The sequence below is a fragment of the Megascapheus bottae genome, chromosome 5 (assembly GCF_031878675.1).
Source record: "Megascapheus bottae isolate mThoBot1 chromosome 5, mThoBot2.hap1, whole genome shotgun sequence".
NCBI lineage: Eukaryota > Metazoa > Chordata > Mammalia > Rodentia > Geomyidae > Megascapheus > Megascapheus bottae.
The window spans coordinates 19646094-19663651 of record NC_143513.1 but is presented as its reverse complement, the minus strand read 5'-3'; the positions used below and the strand labels follow the sequence as shown (position 1 = coordinate 19663651).

General features: G+C 36.4%; 1 protein-coding gene across 7 annotated transcripts in view; it reads left to right on the top strand.

The window, feature by feature from the left end:
* The window catches only part of Hycc1 (hyccin PI4KA lipid kinase complex subunit 1), a 153684-nt gene that overhangs the window by 125858 nt on the left and 10268 nt on the right, over positions 1-17558 (top strand). For 3 of the 7 annotated variants that reach the window (XM_090332747.1, XM_090332746.1, XM_090332748.1), the window contains one exon: positions 3180-4051. The exons of 1 other annotated variant lie outside the window; for it this stretch is intronic. In XM_090332747.1, coding sequence (XP_090188873.1) covers positions 3180-3754 — 575 coding nt within the window. In that variant the 3' untranslated portion in view covers positions 3755-4051. Of the gene's footprint in view, positions 1-2105; positions 2399-3179; positions 4052-4806; positions 7368-8526; positions 8748-17558 lie in introns of those variants that run through there. 3 more of the 7 variants (XR_016535498.1, XM_090332751.1, XM_090332749.1) reach the window with 3 other exon arrangements.

Below are 17558 nucleotides of genomic sequence, written 5' to 3'. Positions count from 1 at the left end.
TATTTTGCTGAATATTTATGTGGCACTTTCTACACTTCAGTTTCCTTTTCTGTAAATGGGAATCAAGGTTCACTGATAATTTTGAGAATATTAACTGATATGAGAATATTGTAAAAACAAATGGAAAAAAACTTATACTGCCTATGTATATCTTTTAAAATTTTACTAAATCCAAATGTTTATTTTTTAATGACTGGAATTTTTGCTATTTAAGATTTTCTTTTGGACTGAAGGTCCTTTTAATGTTCTTGAATGAAATGACATCTGCAATGTAAATGGACAAGTCTTGGCTATCACCCAACAGCACCATGGTGATTTTTCTGTTACAGTAATCTCTGGCATGTAAGAATTTATTTGCCCTGACTTTCATGACAGCTGTTAGCTGTTAGCAATTGGGAATATGCTTGGTTGGAAATTTTAGTCTTATTAAACCTTTATTAGCATCCAGAAGCGTCAGGGTACTCTAGCAGGCCTCACCAAAAACCTTCTCCAAATTTCATTTAGAGAACTTTTAGTCAAATGCACATGAAATGTGGAAGTTAAAGGAAGACAATTATACCAGCAAAGAAGCTCACGAGTATAGGGCAAGAGGACTTGGAGGAGAGGACTGTCTGAGGTATTTAGGGTATTCTTTACAACACTGATGTTTTCAAAATATGAAAGAATCAAAATAGAGAAGTAGTTACCAAACTTTCAGACTACGAATGGCCTCAAACAAATTAACTGTGAATCAGAATATTTGGGGTTGGGAGCCAGGCGTGTGTAGTTACTGGTGATAGCCACCATACTGCAAAGGTAAAGTACCTCAGAAAGTCATAATTCTGGCCTTCACTATTTAATGGCTGAATACTGTTTTTCAGGCGTTAGCACAGTTAAGAGTTTGACAATCCTGTTGTTAAAACAATTTGAAACCAAGGAGATGTTCCTCAATTAGATTTGTGCCATATATACATATATATATTTATTTTTTATTTTTTATTTTTTGCCAGTCCTGGGGCTTGACCTCGGGGCCTGAGCATGGGCTTTCTCAAGGCTAGTGCTTTACCACTTGAGCCACAGCACCACTTCTGGCTTTTTCTATGTATGCAATGCCGAGGAATCAAACCCGGGTCTTCTTGCTTGCTAGGCAGGCACTCTACCATTAGGCCAAACTCCTGGCCCATGTGCCCTATAAAGTATATACTGGTTTATATAGTCTTGGGTTGTTTGAATTTAAAGTTTCACTACTAGTCCATTCTATAGTCATGTCAAATATTTCTTTGAGAGTTTTAGCTATAACCATTCCTTTGTGATTTAAAATAAAGTCATGTCTATATATAGAGAGACATGTTTATATATATGTATATATATATATATATATATTAGGAGTTGTATTCACTGTTTCATAATAATGACACATTTTGCAATAAGGGATTAAAAGCCAACTTCTGTTTCCAAATCCTTTTTATTTTTCACAGTTTAGTAATGAACTGTTATGAGGTGGCCTAAATGTATATATTAAGTATTAGTATGAAGAAATGGACTGCTTAATTCTACCCTAAGCCGCATCATATCACAATGTAAGACAGTGGATTTGTGAGCCAAAAACTGTAACTGTGGAATTACCATAATATTATAAGTGGATAGGGAGTTTCCCAAATACTATGGTTGATTGAGCCAAAGGGGAATTTCTAAGTATCTTGTTTCCTAATAATTTTCTGTGAGTTGGTTCCAAGAATTACTAGAGTTTCTTTTCCTATACAACTTTGAGCATTTGCCTAAGGGAATATGTAAGTTCATTTGGCCACAGTACTATCATCAAAACAATAGATATTCTATTTTCATTTACAAAAATATTGTTCCACATTCCATGTGAGCTGTGTGTGTGAAAAATTGCAGAACATGAACCAATGCTCTGTGAACCTTTTCTTTTTCCTTTAAAAAGCCCTGTGGTCTCTCTGGTGTTGTCATTGTATTATAAATTGTGGAACTTTCTCCAATGTAGTTGGCTTAATTCATAACGTCAGTTGTCCAATTTGTGTTTTGGAGTCTTTTGTTTTTCTTGCTTTGCATTTTTATTTTGTTTTGTTTCAGCCATCATTTTGTCTTATCATCTTCAATTCTAGAGCAACCTGACAACAATAATGATACTTCAGAACTGGGCATCCTTGTCCTTCCTGAGATTAGTGTCACAAATGTGTCTGGAGAGAAAACCGGGAATGGGGAAAAAGGCAGAACACTAGGAGAGATTGATGCTCAGCATATGCAGGGTGTGCAGGAAACAACCACAGATCCTAGAACTGAGAGCAAAGGCTTACCAGAGATCAGGAGGCAAAAATCTGTAAGAAAACTGATGGAGGATGGAATAAACTCACCTGGCAGAGTGCAGTTTTAGAACACTTTATAGCTACACTCCAAGGTATCTCAAAGCAAAGGGACACTGATGCATGTTAAGCAACAGTAACAGTCACAAAAAAATTGCATGTCATCTAATAATAAGAACGCATGAATTATATATCTCACAAAACTTCTCAATGAACTCTTACTATTTGGAATGGTCACACCTTTGTTGCCTTTGAGTAAATTGATTCAGAAAATGAGGCAGAAAATTGCTTCCAACTTAATTTTCTGCTTATGTTTTCATATCTAAAATTCTATTTTCATTATTCGTATCATTAAAGGATTATATATAGAATTTTATAATGTACAGAATTTTGTAATCCTTGTAGTCTTGACTTTTTAAAATTTAGTAAAATAATCTGGAATGGAGAGTTCAACCTTAAAAACACTTTATAATATTCTAATACTGTTCTTTTAAAGCTCTTTGGCAAGAACTTTGATTTATACTGCTTTGCTATTATAAAGCATTTATCCCTAGTTTTAATGTATGGCAATTTTTCTAATTGTTTCTGATCTTATGCATGCACAATAAGAAAACTTTCTAAATACACAGTGGGGCGTGGTTTATGGCATGTATTTTGTTCAATGAACTATAAATTACTGTTATGCAGTTACAATGAAATATTTTGACATTTAATAAAAATGTTTTGATTTATCCTTTGATTTTTATAATCTGATGCTTTGTAAAATTATGCTTAAAGTATAATTGCCTTAAATATAATTGATTTGGTATAAACCTTCTTAAAGAGAATGGCTTAAGAGATGTAATGTTAATTAATCTTTGTCATTTCTTTGTTTAGGAAATACAGAATTAACAGGTCAAGAAGAACTGATGGAGATATCTGAAGTTGACGAGGGATTTTATTCCAGGGCTGCGTCTAGTACCAGCCAGTCGGGTTTATCAAACAGTAGTCACAATTGTAGTAACAAGACAAGTGTAGGAAAGAACCAGAGACGGTCAGGAGGAAGCAAAACTGGAGGAAAAGAAAAAGAAACTACTGGGGAATCTTGCAAAGATCACTTTGCTCGAAAACAGACTCAGAGGGCCCAAAGTGAGAATCTTGAGCTTCTCTCTTTGAAGAGACTAACTTTAACCACTAGCCAGTCCCTGCCTAAGCCCAGCAGCCATGGTTTGGCTAAGACTGCGGCAACCGTATTTAGTAAATCCTTTGAACAAGTGAGTGGTGTCACAGTTCCACATAACCCATCATCTGCTGTTGGTTGTGGCACTGGGACAGATGCCAATAGGTTTTCTGCTTGTAGTCTCCAAGAAGAAAAGCTTATTTATGTTTCAGAAAGGACTGAACTTCCACTGAAATATCAAGCAGGTCAGCAGAGACCTCCTAGTATTAGCATTACTCTGTCCACAGATTAAGTCGTAACTTTTTTTTCTCCAGTAAATCTAGAAACATGACTACTTCTTTATGAAAGTGTCTCTGGTCTTTCATGCCTTTTTCTGTCAGGAGCCCTGGTGTCCTAAATTCCGAGGGCTCCCTTGACTTCATGAGGGAATGCCTAGTTTGCAGCAAGTCAAATATGATTTTATTATTTCTTGGTGGTATTTACCTCCTTGGTTTGAGTCTTTGTTTTTCTTTTTCTCTTTCTTCGTTATTTGATACTGTTGCCCTAGGATGTCAGTGTGACAATAAATTTTGCCAAGTTGTCTGATCAAGTTGGTTCCAACCATGTGAGTTTGTCAGTTTGCTTGTTATATCAGTGTCCTTAGGTATCAAAGGGGCTTCTACATAAAGTGTTATAAGGCATGAGTTAGAGGATCCCAACCCAGAATTCCCCAGCAGGCCTTCCAGCTGGCCAGCTTAAAAATAGGCATGTGAAAAAACAAAAACAATAAGAATGAAAAGAACCTGATAAAAATGTTTATAGCCAGATCATCTTTAAGATTAAAACAGTTTCTTAAAAGCACTGGGAAATGTCTAACAACTCAGTACATATACTATGATGTGATTCCAGGAGATGGGTAGGTGCATTTCTGTTGATATCATTGAGCATTTTTTATGTCAAAAATGAGATCGATGGTAGACATTCTTGAGTGTTAGATCTGGACTCAGCAGGTAAAAAGATCTTTCCGTTCCTGAGGGACTAGAACATAAAGCTGACTGACCTTGCTGCTTGATTTTGGAAATCCTAGTTAGATTGGATTCCTGTAATTCAGAGCACACATCACTGAAAATTTTCTGGAGATCATTGTAAATCTTGCAACAAGATACTAGTATCAACTCTATAATATTGAATTGTTTTTCTGTAAATGAAGGAAATTAGATAAATTTCTTATATGTAAAATGTAATGAAAGAAAATGAAGGTAGTGAGATATGGGCAAAGAGACATTTATATATTACCTAATTTAGGGTTGTTTATAATTATGTTCTTCTGTTTAACATAAAAATATATTTCTTGTTTGTGAGCAGGTATATTTTAAGTTGTTACATTGTAGGAAGAACAATCAATTGCCCCCAACAACAACAAAAATAGTAATTATGAAGGTAAGCTGGCAGAAACTAACAAACTTGTATGTAGCTCTAGAGAACTTTATGACCTGTGAAAGGAAAAGGAAGCTTTGTTTTTGCTGCTGGTGGTCACTCTAGGTAGAGTTGAGTTTCCCTATAAAGTGAGTATGTTTAAGCAGTTTGGAATAATCTGTAGAGAAAAGGCTGGAGGGAGGATGAGACTTGGCTCTGGGGAGGAAGGTCTAGGGTAGGAATATGTCCACTTGCTGGGCTTTTTGACTTTTAGTAGATTGCATTTTCCTTATTCATCATTTCTCACAAGGAGAACATGGTAGAATTTTTCCCATTGACCCTGCATTTGCACAGTGCAAATATATGAAAAACTTGTATGTGTTGAAGAGTTCTAAGCATTTACACTCTGAATAGTTTTGACCATAACTGCTTTGCCTGCCAGTTTAAATCTAATTCTTCACAAATCATGAAGAGCTAGATGTCATTCATTAAACCTGAAAACCTTGTTATTTTTAGCAAAATCAGTTTGGGTGAGTTTTCATTCCAGTAACAGACTGGAATAAGAGCTATTGACATAAATTGTAACAAATATTGTAAGGCAACTGGACAATGAAAGTTGATATTGGATTAATAGTAATACTATGTATAATTTTAAATATCTGTAAATGTTACTGTGAATTTTCTAATGTCTTTTATAATTGTTTAATTGTATTCTTAGCTACTAACAATTGAAATTATTAGAAAATATTTAAATATTAGCATTTAAGCAAATTAGGTGCTTAGGAACAAAGAATAAGTTTGAAGAAACAGTACATGGCACAAATGAGAAAGGTTTTAATGTACTACCACCGTATTGAAACCTTGTTTTGGTAATTTTTAGAATTTGGATCTTTTCTAGTCATGTGGTCTGAAAGCCAGTAAGTAGAGTTTGTGTCACCTGACATCTTGTTAAAAATGCAGAATTTTGGCCTCATGCCTATAATCCTACCTACTCAGGAGGCTGCAATCTAAGGATCTCAGTTCAAAGCCAGCCAGGAACCCAAAAGACTTTGAGACTCTTATCTCCAATTAATCACTAGAAAATGGGAAGTGGGGCTATGGCTCCAGGAGCAGGGTGGTAGCCTTGAGCTGAAGAGGTCAGTGACAGTGCCCAGGCCCAGAGTTCAAGCCCCATGACCCACCAAAGAAAAACAGAATTTCAGGGCAAAACTATTGAGTCATTATTGGCACTTCAAGTAGATCCCAACTGATTTCCATGAACATTAATATTTAAGAAGGGAGGAGAGTGTCAGAATGCAAACAAATTACTTGTCTAATACGGAGGCGCTCAGTGGTCTCACAACACTTGATCTAATATATTACATATTAGATTATTATAAACTTCACTGTTGTTGATAGCTAATTAACTTTTTAATAACATGATACATGACTTATTAGATCTTCTAAGTCTGGCTTTGTAATGATCCTCATTTACTTCTGCATTGAAAATGTAACATTTTCTATTTTTTTGTTAATCGTAAGTGAATCACAGGTATAGATGTCTACAAGTTTAAGTATGAAAGTTTACTCCTTTTGTACTTAAATTTTTGCACAATATGCAACAAATGTGTGTGTGTATTCTTTTTAAAAAAATCTCTGAAGGTTACTTATTGAAGTAATTCTGATTTTTGCTCCAAATGATTTCCACCAATTAAACTTTTAGAGCATGAAATATATTAATAAAAACTTTTTATAGTACCTTTGATAATATTTTCAATGGTGATTACACATTGAAAGTTTTATAGCAGTTATAAAATTGGAAATTATACACTGTGGAAAATTATTCTTACCCTTACTACACTTTTTCCGCTCAACCTTTCAGATTTGAAAAGTGGGCTGGCTTTATAGTTCTCTTTCCTATAAGGATACTGTGGTCACATATCTCCATGTATCCAAAGTAACACCTTTTATCAGGGTATTACAGCTCCATTCAACCTGTGGCACTTGAAACAGCTTCCTGGGTGTTCTAGAAAAGTTGGACCCATCACTAGCTTCTTGGACTCTTAAGTGGGGAGTGGCAAAAAATACCCATGACAAGAGTCTGCCTTTCTCTCCCTGAAGCTGTAAGGAAGCACCCTGACGTCCCTTATAGATCACCAGAACTTTTAAAGGTAGACATGTGAAGTATAAATTTTTAGTCCTTACATGATAGCTAAAATTTGTTTTGGAAAAAGCAACATTTTCATTACTCTCATTTTTTCAAAGTTGAGTTAAAAGGAAATACATACTTTAGCCAGGTGCGGTGGCTCACGCCTGTAATCCTAGCTACTCAGGAGGCTGAGATCCGAGGATCAAGGTTCAAAGCCAGCCCAAGCACAAAAGGACCTGAGACTCTTATTTCCGATTAACCTCTAGAAAATAGGAAGTGGGGCTTGGCTTAAGGGTAAGGTGGTAGCCTTGAGCTGAAGAGCTCAGGGATAGTGCCCAGGCCCAGTTCAAGCCTCATGACCCACAAAAAAAAAAAGAGAAAAGGCAACATTCTATTCTCATTTTTTCAAAGTTGAATTAAAAGGACGTGCATATAGTGAAAGTGATCCCAAATATAAAAGATTTTTTAGAAAAAATATAAAATGTTTAGGTTGTTAAATTTTAGAAGAAAAATTACTCTGACACAATTTTTTTTTTGCCAGTCCTCGGCCTTGAACTCAGGGCCTGAGCACTGTCCTTAGGCTTTCTCAAGGCTAGAGCTCTACCACTTGAGCCACAGCATCATTTCTGGCTTTTTTTCTGTATGTGGTACCGAGGAATTGAGCTCCAGTCTTTGTGCATGCTAGGCAAGCACTCTACCACTAGGCTACACTCCCGGCCCTGAGACTTAATTTTAAACTAATATTTAACACTGGTAAATATTTGGGACTAAAGGCACAGTGAATATTAAAGAAAAGCACATCAAGGAAGATACGTTAAATAATGTAATGGAAAATATTTTAAAAATTAAAAATTACAAATAATTTTGTAGGCTCTAGGATTCACATTGTAGATAGACTATAATATATAATTGTCTTCTTAATCTTAGAATGAAAAGTTAAAGCTCTCTCATTCTTTAGCATGAATTTACACTTTTAGACTTATTGCTTAGTGAAATTTTTCTGAATACAGTGATTGAGATTTACATTTAATATTGTTAAATTTTTATCAGAGAGCATTAATATGTTGTTTTCTTTGTACTTTGTAGGGTGTGCTTATCTAAAAAGATTAGTAGTGAACATTTTGAAGATGTATTTTTTAATAACAGGATGTAATTGCACCTGTGTCTGTGCATTTTACTAACATCAAGATTCTATTCTGCATACTGTTGTTTCTTTTCATATGGCGCATCTTGTGTATTTCTTACTTTCTCAGATATGTAGTGAACTTTTTTTCCCCAGCAAACATACTTGTTTCTAACTGTGTTCCTAGTTTTTACATTCCTAAAGAATAAACATGAGTGGCTATTTTATGTATTCCTGACCTTTTCAAGGGTATGGAAATAAACTGTAGTTTAGCTTTTTTGAAGTTTTGTACATTTGTGTAAATGTTCTCCATATGTAGTACTTTATATACATCAATTGTTGCCTCTTGTATTATTGAAATAAAAACTATAAAAATATTTTCCAGATTATTTTATTCATTAAAATGTTACTCTAAAAGGTTGCAAATGTCATGATGTGGAGAAAGCAAACACAGGAGGAAGACTTAGATGAGTTGAGCCATTGAGAGCTGCTGTGATTAAGTTCAGGACAGTGACATCTCCTTCCTGGCTTTGTGGTTTACATGGCCTAAGGAGCACCAGAAGTTAGTTCCCCTCCAAAGAAGAGGAGCTTCATGGGCCACACAGCAATGGCTGATTATTTGTCCTACCAGAAGCACAGGCAAGTTTAGATAACATTTCTTGATCTTTTAACTTTCATATGAGTTTAGCTCTTGGGTACAGACATTATATATCCTAGTGTTTAGCAAAGGACCTTGTAAATGGTAGGTATTTAGAAATTTAGTGAATGAGTGAGTTGAGTTGATGTTAACTTTGAAAAAGAATCAAGAGCAAGTCCTTAATGTATTATTTTACAGTGAAACTTTAGAATTTCATTTATTTGCACTAGGAAATTTCAATGATTGTATGGATTACAATGTAAATACTTCAAACCAAGATCCTGTAGAAATTCTGGTGAGCGATTATGTATTTGAATAGTGCATAATCTAAGGAACTAAGTTATTTAGGAAAGATTTTCTGTGTTACTCTTAGAAGAAACCATTGTGTAAATGGTGGGTAAAAGCACCATCCATATGGTATAGAACAAATTATGTATGTAATGTGAAAGTCTTCCCTTTATGGACAAGTATAAAAAAAAATAAAAATAAGTAATAATGACACAAAGACGAAAAGGAGAGGAGGGAGGCTTTGTGAAATGCAAACTCTTCTTAGTGGCTTCAAGACTCCTGATACATAGTTGACTTAACTTGTTTATTACCAGTAGTATATTCTTTTGCTAGCATTGTAATTATATAGTTGTAAAGGATTATAATCAATTTTAGTCATTCAGTAATTTCCCTTGCATTATTGTGGTGATAGTGATGGCTAATATTTGTAACCCAAATTGTGATTTCATTTAGTAGTCAAAACAATCATAAAATGAGTAGAATCCCCATTTTACAGAAGAGGAAACTGAAGCTCTCAAAAGGTTTGGTGACCCACTTGAGGTCACCTTGTTGCTGGGTAACAAAAATAAACCTAAACACTTAGAATTCTCACTTATAAAAAAAATAACACTTAGTAAAAGATGATAGTAAATATTATCAAATAGACTTTCATTTGAAATTCATTTGTTCCATATTTCTTATAAGGTAAAGTTTTAAAGTAAAATAAAATGAAGGCTTTCTAAAACCAAATCATCTATTTGGCAGCTCATTGCTAAGCTGCATGCTAGTTATTCTGGTACGAAAAATATGGTTAAAAAGCAAATTAAAAATGATGTCCCTTCTGTACAACACCTTAATAATGATAAAATTTTTATTTAAATTTACCTGTCAAGTTGACTGAAACTAATATTGGCACTGGTGTGGAGAAAATCATTAGGGACTGTACCTTGTTTCCATGTACATTTCTTAAGTATTTTAATTCATTTATTTATATCAACCAAGTTGAGTTAATGAGGCAGGAAATGTTCAAAAGGCAGAACAAGGCAGAAAGCAAACATTAACTACACCAGCACTAAGACATAATCTACTTTCCAGTTCACTAAAGGAGAAAAAACTGGCTGGGGAGTTTGGCCTAGTGGTAGAGTGCTTGCCTAGCATGTATGAAGACCCAGGTTCAGTTCCTCAGTATCACATGCATAGAAAAGCCAGAAGTGGTGCTATAAGTGGTAGCGCTCTAGCCTTGAGAAAAAAGCCCAAGAACAGTGCTCAGGCCCTGAGTTCAAGCTCCAGGACTGGCCAAAAAAAAAAAAAAAGGAAGAAGAAAAACAGCCTGTTTATCCAAGCACTATGGTGCAGCATTATGCTTCATGGTAGGAGGAGAGTGTGCTATTATAAGCCCATCAAAGGTGGTTCTAGGTGATAGTGAGAAAAGGAATTCTTTCCAGTTGGAATAAAACTGAGCAGTTGCTTTGCCTGCTTTGCACAGAAGAGGAGCCATCCTAAGGTATAGATCTGCATGCCGTTTGCCTCACCCAGGTGGTTGAAGACTTGGAAGTAATGGATTATAGAATGAATGATAAAATTTGGGAGCTATTGCATGATTGGATTTCTTCAAAATAGACTTCATTGTAATAAGTGTCACCAATAGCAATGCTAAACAAAGGCCCCATTGTGAAGGAGGTACTAAATAAGCAGATGGTCAAGATGAAAGATGTCAGTAGAGACATCCTATTCAAGCAGCTTATGAACAAAGAGGCCATACAGAGACTGACATCCTTTCATTAAGGCTGACTTGGTTATTGCCACTGTTAGGGTCAACTAGCAGGTGTTGCTCAGTGGAAGACTGATATTTTTTTTAATCAGTTCTTTTCTCCCAGGGAGAAGCAGCTACTTCGTGGACTCCTACTCTGAATCTGGATTTAGGCTTGCCTTCCCTGAGTGCAGTGCTTCTGGGTGTAATACTAACCTCCCTGTTCAATAGCTTGAGTTCCCTCAAAATATTGCTTGTAAGGGCAAAATAGAATTTCATTTCCAGTAATAATTAATATCAAATATTCCATTGGCACATACATAATCTGAGCCAAAACTTTGTTTCCCTTTTCTTATTACAATTTTTTTGTTTGTTTTCAGTACTGAGGATTGAACTCAGGGCCTTATACTTGCTAGGAAAGTGTTTGACTATTTGAAACGATGCTTCCTATGCTCCCATATAAAAACTTTTTAAAATATGAAAAATAAAAAGAGGCAAACCCTGCGTTAGCACAACTTCGTGCATATAGCTGATTCCAGGAAAATAAACCAATATGCCATGCTTTGTACTGCTGCACAAGTGTAGTAGGAAAAAACCTAAATACTAGTGCTTGCTGGGTGGACTCATGGGAGAGGACTGAGAAAATGTCTATGCTTGTGTTAGGACCTTACAAACCTTCACCACAGGAGTAGAAGTGAATTGACGGTACACTCTCCCATAGACGCAACATATTCAGGGAATTCAGTGAAACCTTAAATCATCTCCATTTCTGAAATTGTATTAAAATTCCCAGGTGCACTGGGGGCAAGGGCATCTCATCATCTTAAGCCTCAAGTTCTACTCAAATATAATATTCAATAGAGAAGGAAAAATAGACTTCTGCAGCATGAGAACAAGCAGCCTTGGATAAAATAGCAAAACCTGGTTGGAGAATTTTCAGCCAATTACAACTCTACCAAAATCTTAGAGAACAAATGCGAGAAAGAGCAAACATTAGACACAAACAGTAGCTCAGCTTGTGAGGCTGAACTTTGACTTGTGTCTGGAGCTTTATGAGAATGCTCCCAGCCTTTCCTAAGTGCTCAGGTGGTTTGTTCTGTGCAACTATTTGTACAGACAACCTCATTTATGTGCAGTGCCTCCTTAGGGAGTCTGAAGTTTATGCTAGGCATAAGCTATCTGTGAAACTAGCTCTCAACACAAATGGGGCAATACATGGTTTCATAAATATCTTTACCAGATCAGATTTCATACACATCACAACTCAGTACTGGAAGAGTTAAGCACATCTTGTATGGTTCCACAGAAAAAGGATCATTGGAAGCTTTTGCCAAGTTTTCTCCAGATTTCACCTCATGTGTGCTTTCCTCTTTGCTGATTTTTCTTTGTATTGTTTTGTGGTAATAAATCATATCCATGAAAAATGCTGAGTCCTGTGAATTTTCTTCTACTGAGTCACTGATGGGTGTGATGAGGGAGGGGTGGGGGTTTCGTTCTGAAAAACTTAAAGAAGACAATCAGAGAACTGAAAAGAAGTCTTGAGCTACTTCTTCCTTTATGTTCAGATTTTGACAGAAATGGAGGCAAATGACCCAAGAAGAAAATACTGCTAAGAATCAGAAGCAAACAAATTATGACAACCATACACAGATCTGGAGAGACAAAAAAGTTAAGGGCTACTACACTGAGAAAGCAAACGTCCCTCTCTCACTGAATATGTTCTGAATTTATAAAATTCCTTAGAGCAGACTTCAACTTGAGAAAGATACAGAAAGCTAATAAAACCCAGAGGAAAATTTTTTGCAGCATTGAATTATGGCATTGCACAGGCAAAACTTGTGTTGGAACCCCTCAAGAAGGAGAGGCATTCATATATGCCAGGATCTCATTTATGATCCCTGGAGAGGGTTGGCAGACAACTGAATGGTAGAAGGCTTGCTTAGCATGTACAAGGCCACAGTGCAACAATAACAACAAAACAATTCCAAAGAGATAATCCCTAGAATGAAAAAGAATTCATGTATTTCCTTATAAAATTTGCAACCTGGTTCAAGTCAACTGAATTATTGATTGGATGAACGTGATCTACCTGCCCCATTCTGTATTCCTACTAGGAAACAGGGTAATCCATTTCTGTAGAAAATTACCCAGAGACTTAAAAAAATAATAAAAATGACATAAAAACAGATCTACTGGTGACCTGGTTACTAGTGTTATCAGATATAGGCCGAAAGATAGGCTTAATTGATAGGCACTGGTTCCTCCCAACTACTTAGGCTAAGGTGTAAGAATCACAGTTTGAAGCCAACCCACACAGGAAGTCCATGAGACTTAAAAAAATTTTTTTGTCTGAGATTGGGACTTGAACTCAGTACCTGGTTTTTTAGTCCTTGGCTAGTATTCTACCAATTGAGCGGAGTCTCCAAATGAGATTCCCCATGAGATTCTTATCTCCAGTTAACCACCAAAAAGCCAAGCATGTGGCTATACATTCAAGTGCTAGCCTTGAATGAAATAAGTTCAGGGACAGTGTCTGGACTGAGTTTAAAACCCAGTACCTTAAAAAAGTAAAAATAAGAAGGTTAATCAAGATGAAGAATTTCGTGAGAAAGGCAGTCAGTTGTTTTTAAAGCCAGTTAGATGAAGGTAGCAAGGAGTGAGGAAAGAGAATAATTGAGAACTAGTGGGAGGGAGTGGATTGGCCGTGAGGATGAAGATGTTAGATCCCGTTTGAGGAGATTACTGATAACTATGAAAATGGAATAATAAAAACCTGTCAGGAATTTTCTTGAGGGGATAGGGGTGGGAAACAAGGGGAGTGATAGAAGGGGAGAGATTGCTTTGGAATGTGTAGAAAGGTGGCAATGACATGATTCCCTGTATAACATAAGCTAGTACAAAAAATAAAAAATAAATTAGAAATAAAATTAAGGGAGGAAAAAATCCAATTAAAGCTTTTCCTACAGCTATAATCTTAATACTTGGAAGGTTTTCAAGTTTCAGGCTAGCCTAAGCTACAGAGCAAGATCATCTCTCAAAGAAAAGACAACAAACATCAATTCAAAATCTTAGAATTGAGAGAAAAAAAAAAAAGCCTCTCTTCCCTTCAAGTGGTAAAGCTCATTTCCAGCATAATGTCTTGTGAGTATTGCTGTTGCATTGGTTTACCCTTTGTCCTTTGTCTCACCATTTTGTTGTTAACCCTTCCCTTTCCCAAATCAGTTGGCGCATATACAAGACACAGAGTACTGAAATAAAATACAGTGACAATAGGGGATAAACCAAAGGAAGAAAAATGAACAATAACTTCATATAGTACATTAAAAACAACAAAGAAAATCCTCTTGTTTCTATATCTTGAAATCATTTCCAATTCACATCATCTTATATGGTCATATGTACATAGCTATTAAGTGATTGTGAGCCTCTGCTAGGAAAAGCCTAGACATATACTAATTATTACAAATGAGAGAAACCATGGCACCTATGTTTCTTTGGGTCTGGCTTACTTCACTTAATATGATTGTTTCCAAGTCTTTCCATTTCCTTACTAATAACATGATGTCATTCTTTCAGATGGAAGTATAGAATGCCATTGTGTATATATACCACATATTCTTAATCCATTCATCTACTGAGGGGCAAATGAGTTGGTTCCGTATCTTAACTATGCTAAATAATGCTGTTATGAACATGGTTGTGCTGGAAGCTTTAGTATAGCCTTGTTTGTGGTCATCTGAGTAAAGGATTGCTGGGCTATAGGGGAGCTCTATGTTTAGTCTTTTGAGGAACCTTCATACTGTTTTCCAGAGTTTTTGAACAAGTTTACACTCTCACCAACAGTGTAGTAGCATTCCCTTTTGGCCACATCCCCACCAGCATTTGTTACTAGATTTCTGGCCATTCTAACTGGGGTAAGGTGGAATCTCAATGTGGCTTTGATTTTCATTTATGGCAGGAGACGCTGAGCATTTCTTCATGTGTCTATTGGCCATTCTTATTTCCTCTTCAGAGAGGGCGGTTGTTAATGGGATGGTTGTTTCTTTGAGAATTTGTTTTTGGTGAATTTAACTTTTTTAACTCTAAGTATATTTTAGATATAAGGCCCTTGTCTGTTTTATGGCTAGTGAAGCTCTTCTACCAATCTGTGGGCTTCCTATTTATCTTGCTAGCTATGTCCTTTACCATGCCGAATCTCTGCGATTTAATGCAATCCCAGTTATCCAACCTTTGTTGTTGTGTTTCTGGGTCTTTATTAAGACAGTTTTGATCTGTAACAAAGATCCATGGTGTTTCTTCTATTCCTTCCTGTGATGTTTTCAGGGTACCTGCTTTTACCTCAAGATCTCTGTTCTATTTGGAATTGATTCTGGTGCAGAGTGATATATAAGGGTTTAACATAATTTTCCACATGTGTTTAGCCAATTCTGCCAGCACCATTTGTTGAAGACTCTTTCTTCCATCTTATTTTTGGGCTCCCTTATCAAAGGTTAGGTGACCATAGGTCTGCAGGATTGTTTCTGGGTCTTCAGTTCTAGTCCAGTGGTCCTCAGGCCTGTTCCTGTGCCAGTACCAAGCTGTTTTTGTTACTATGGCTTTGTAATAGAAATTGAAGTTTTGAGCACGTATTAGAGTTTAACTGAGCTATATATTCTTGGGACTATGATATTTATTTTCTCTTCTCTGCCGAGATCTTTTTGTTTGTTTGATTTTGTTTGAATACTGTTTACCTCCTCTGTTAAGTTGTCTGCCTCACCTGGTATTTTACGATAGGATAAAGCCCCATGAATTACCAGCTGATTTCTCTGTTATTCTCAACATTCTCCTGGGGAATAAATTGCTCCTTAGGCTGCTCCATTTATATTTGGGTGAAAAAGATTTCAGAAAACAGTCTTTGAGGCCTGCTTGGATACCTCCATACTTGGTAGCTATCATTTCCCTTGGTCTTTGGTGAAGTACCTGGCCTGTGGTTTAACTGTTGCTCTTTTTGTATGAACTACCTCTCCCCCTGAGGAAAATCTGTGAAGCACAAGACTTGCCTTCCTGCTCTTTGTTCCAAGAAGATGGGTCTTGAATCAGAGTTCAAAACTCTTGGAAACTTCTGAGATCACATATCTCCTGTTACTGTCCATTTCTACTTGTCTGTCTGTCTTTTTGTCTATCTGTCTGTTCTTCAGTCCAACTTCTGAAGTTGAGGTAAGGAGCATGATGGACAATCAGGTGATAGATTTGACAGTGAGAATTTCTCACCATTAGAAAATGTGAGGGGGAGGAATGTAGCTGGAAGAGAAAAAAGAGCAAAAGAAAGAGCAAAAGAGTGAGAGAGAGGGAGGGAGGGAAGAAGGAAGAGAGAGAGAGAGAGAGACAGAGAGAGAGAGAGAGAGACAGACAGAGAGAGACAGAGACAGAGAGAGAGAGACAGAGAGAGAGACAGAGAGAGACAGAGAGAGAGAGACAGAGAGAGAGAGAGAGAGAGAGAGAGAGAGAGAGAGAGAGAGAGAGAGAGAGAGAGAGAGAGAAGAGAGAGGAGGGCAGGAGTTTGGCCTAGTGGTAGAGAGCTTGCCTAGTATGCATGAAGACCTGGGTTTGATTCCTTGGTGCCAATACATAGAAAAACTCAGAAATGGTTCTGTGGCTCAAATGGTAGAGCACTAGCTTTGAGGAAAGCCCAAGCACAGTGCTCGGGTCCCAGGACTGGCAAACACAAAAAAAGAGAGGAAGGAAGGAAGGAAGAAAGGAAGGAAGGAAGGAAGGAAGGAAAGAAAGAAAGAAAGAAAGAAAGAAAGAGAGAGAGAGAGAGAGAGAGAGAGAGAGAGAGAGAGAGAAGAGAAAGAAAGAAAGAAAGAAAGAAAGAAAGAAAGAAAGAAAGGGAAGGAGGGAGGAAGGAAAGAGAGGAAGGGAGGGAGGGAAGGAGAGAGGGAGAAAGAAAGGCTGGATTTGAGCAACTGGGCAATTGAGGTTAGCTAGTGATATGATCTAGTTAGCAAAATTGTGATTCTATGCACTAGATATCTCTGTTCCTCTACCAATTTCTTCAATGTCAGTTTTTAACTTTTCCTTTTATTTAAAAGCAGGGTTAAGTGGCTACTACAGTATCACTGGTCATTCTTCAAATACAGTTGTCTCTTCAAGATCTTAACGATTATTTTTGAAAAACAGGGTGGAGATTTTGCTTTGCTGTGAAGTAATACATCACCAGAAACTGTCAAAATATACTTCAAGGATATAACATTTCTAATGGTTCTAATTTAACTGCAATATAAAGGAAGTTTGACTTTAATGTAGCTATGAGAAAAGTAAGTGATTGATCTTTGGAATGATTTTAAGAGAGAAATACCTTGTCAATTACACGGCTACATTAGACTTCTAAAACATAAAGACAAGTTGCCAAATAAAGTCTATAAAAGTACAACAGAAATCTAGAAACAGCATAATTGCTTATGATTAGCAATAGATGAGCCAAAACAAAAACCAATACAATGAATGCTGTTCTCAAACATTCCCTTGTTCCCACCAAGATTAGGGCCTCAGAGAAGCCATCATACTGATGGTAATCATTATGATCCAGTTTTAGTAATTATTTCCAAAAGCTGTCCAGCTAAAGGTCATGAGAGTCATTTTTCTCCACTCTGGGAACCAAAACCCTTGTAAACAAGAACTTCCCACAGTTATTTCTTTAGTCTTTTCCTTAAATGTTACCAGCTGTAGGCTTCATTTAAATGAAAGCCCAAGTATTCAAAATAGAGAAATACAGCAATATGTCATATGTAGTTACTTCAACATAATAAAACATAAG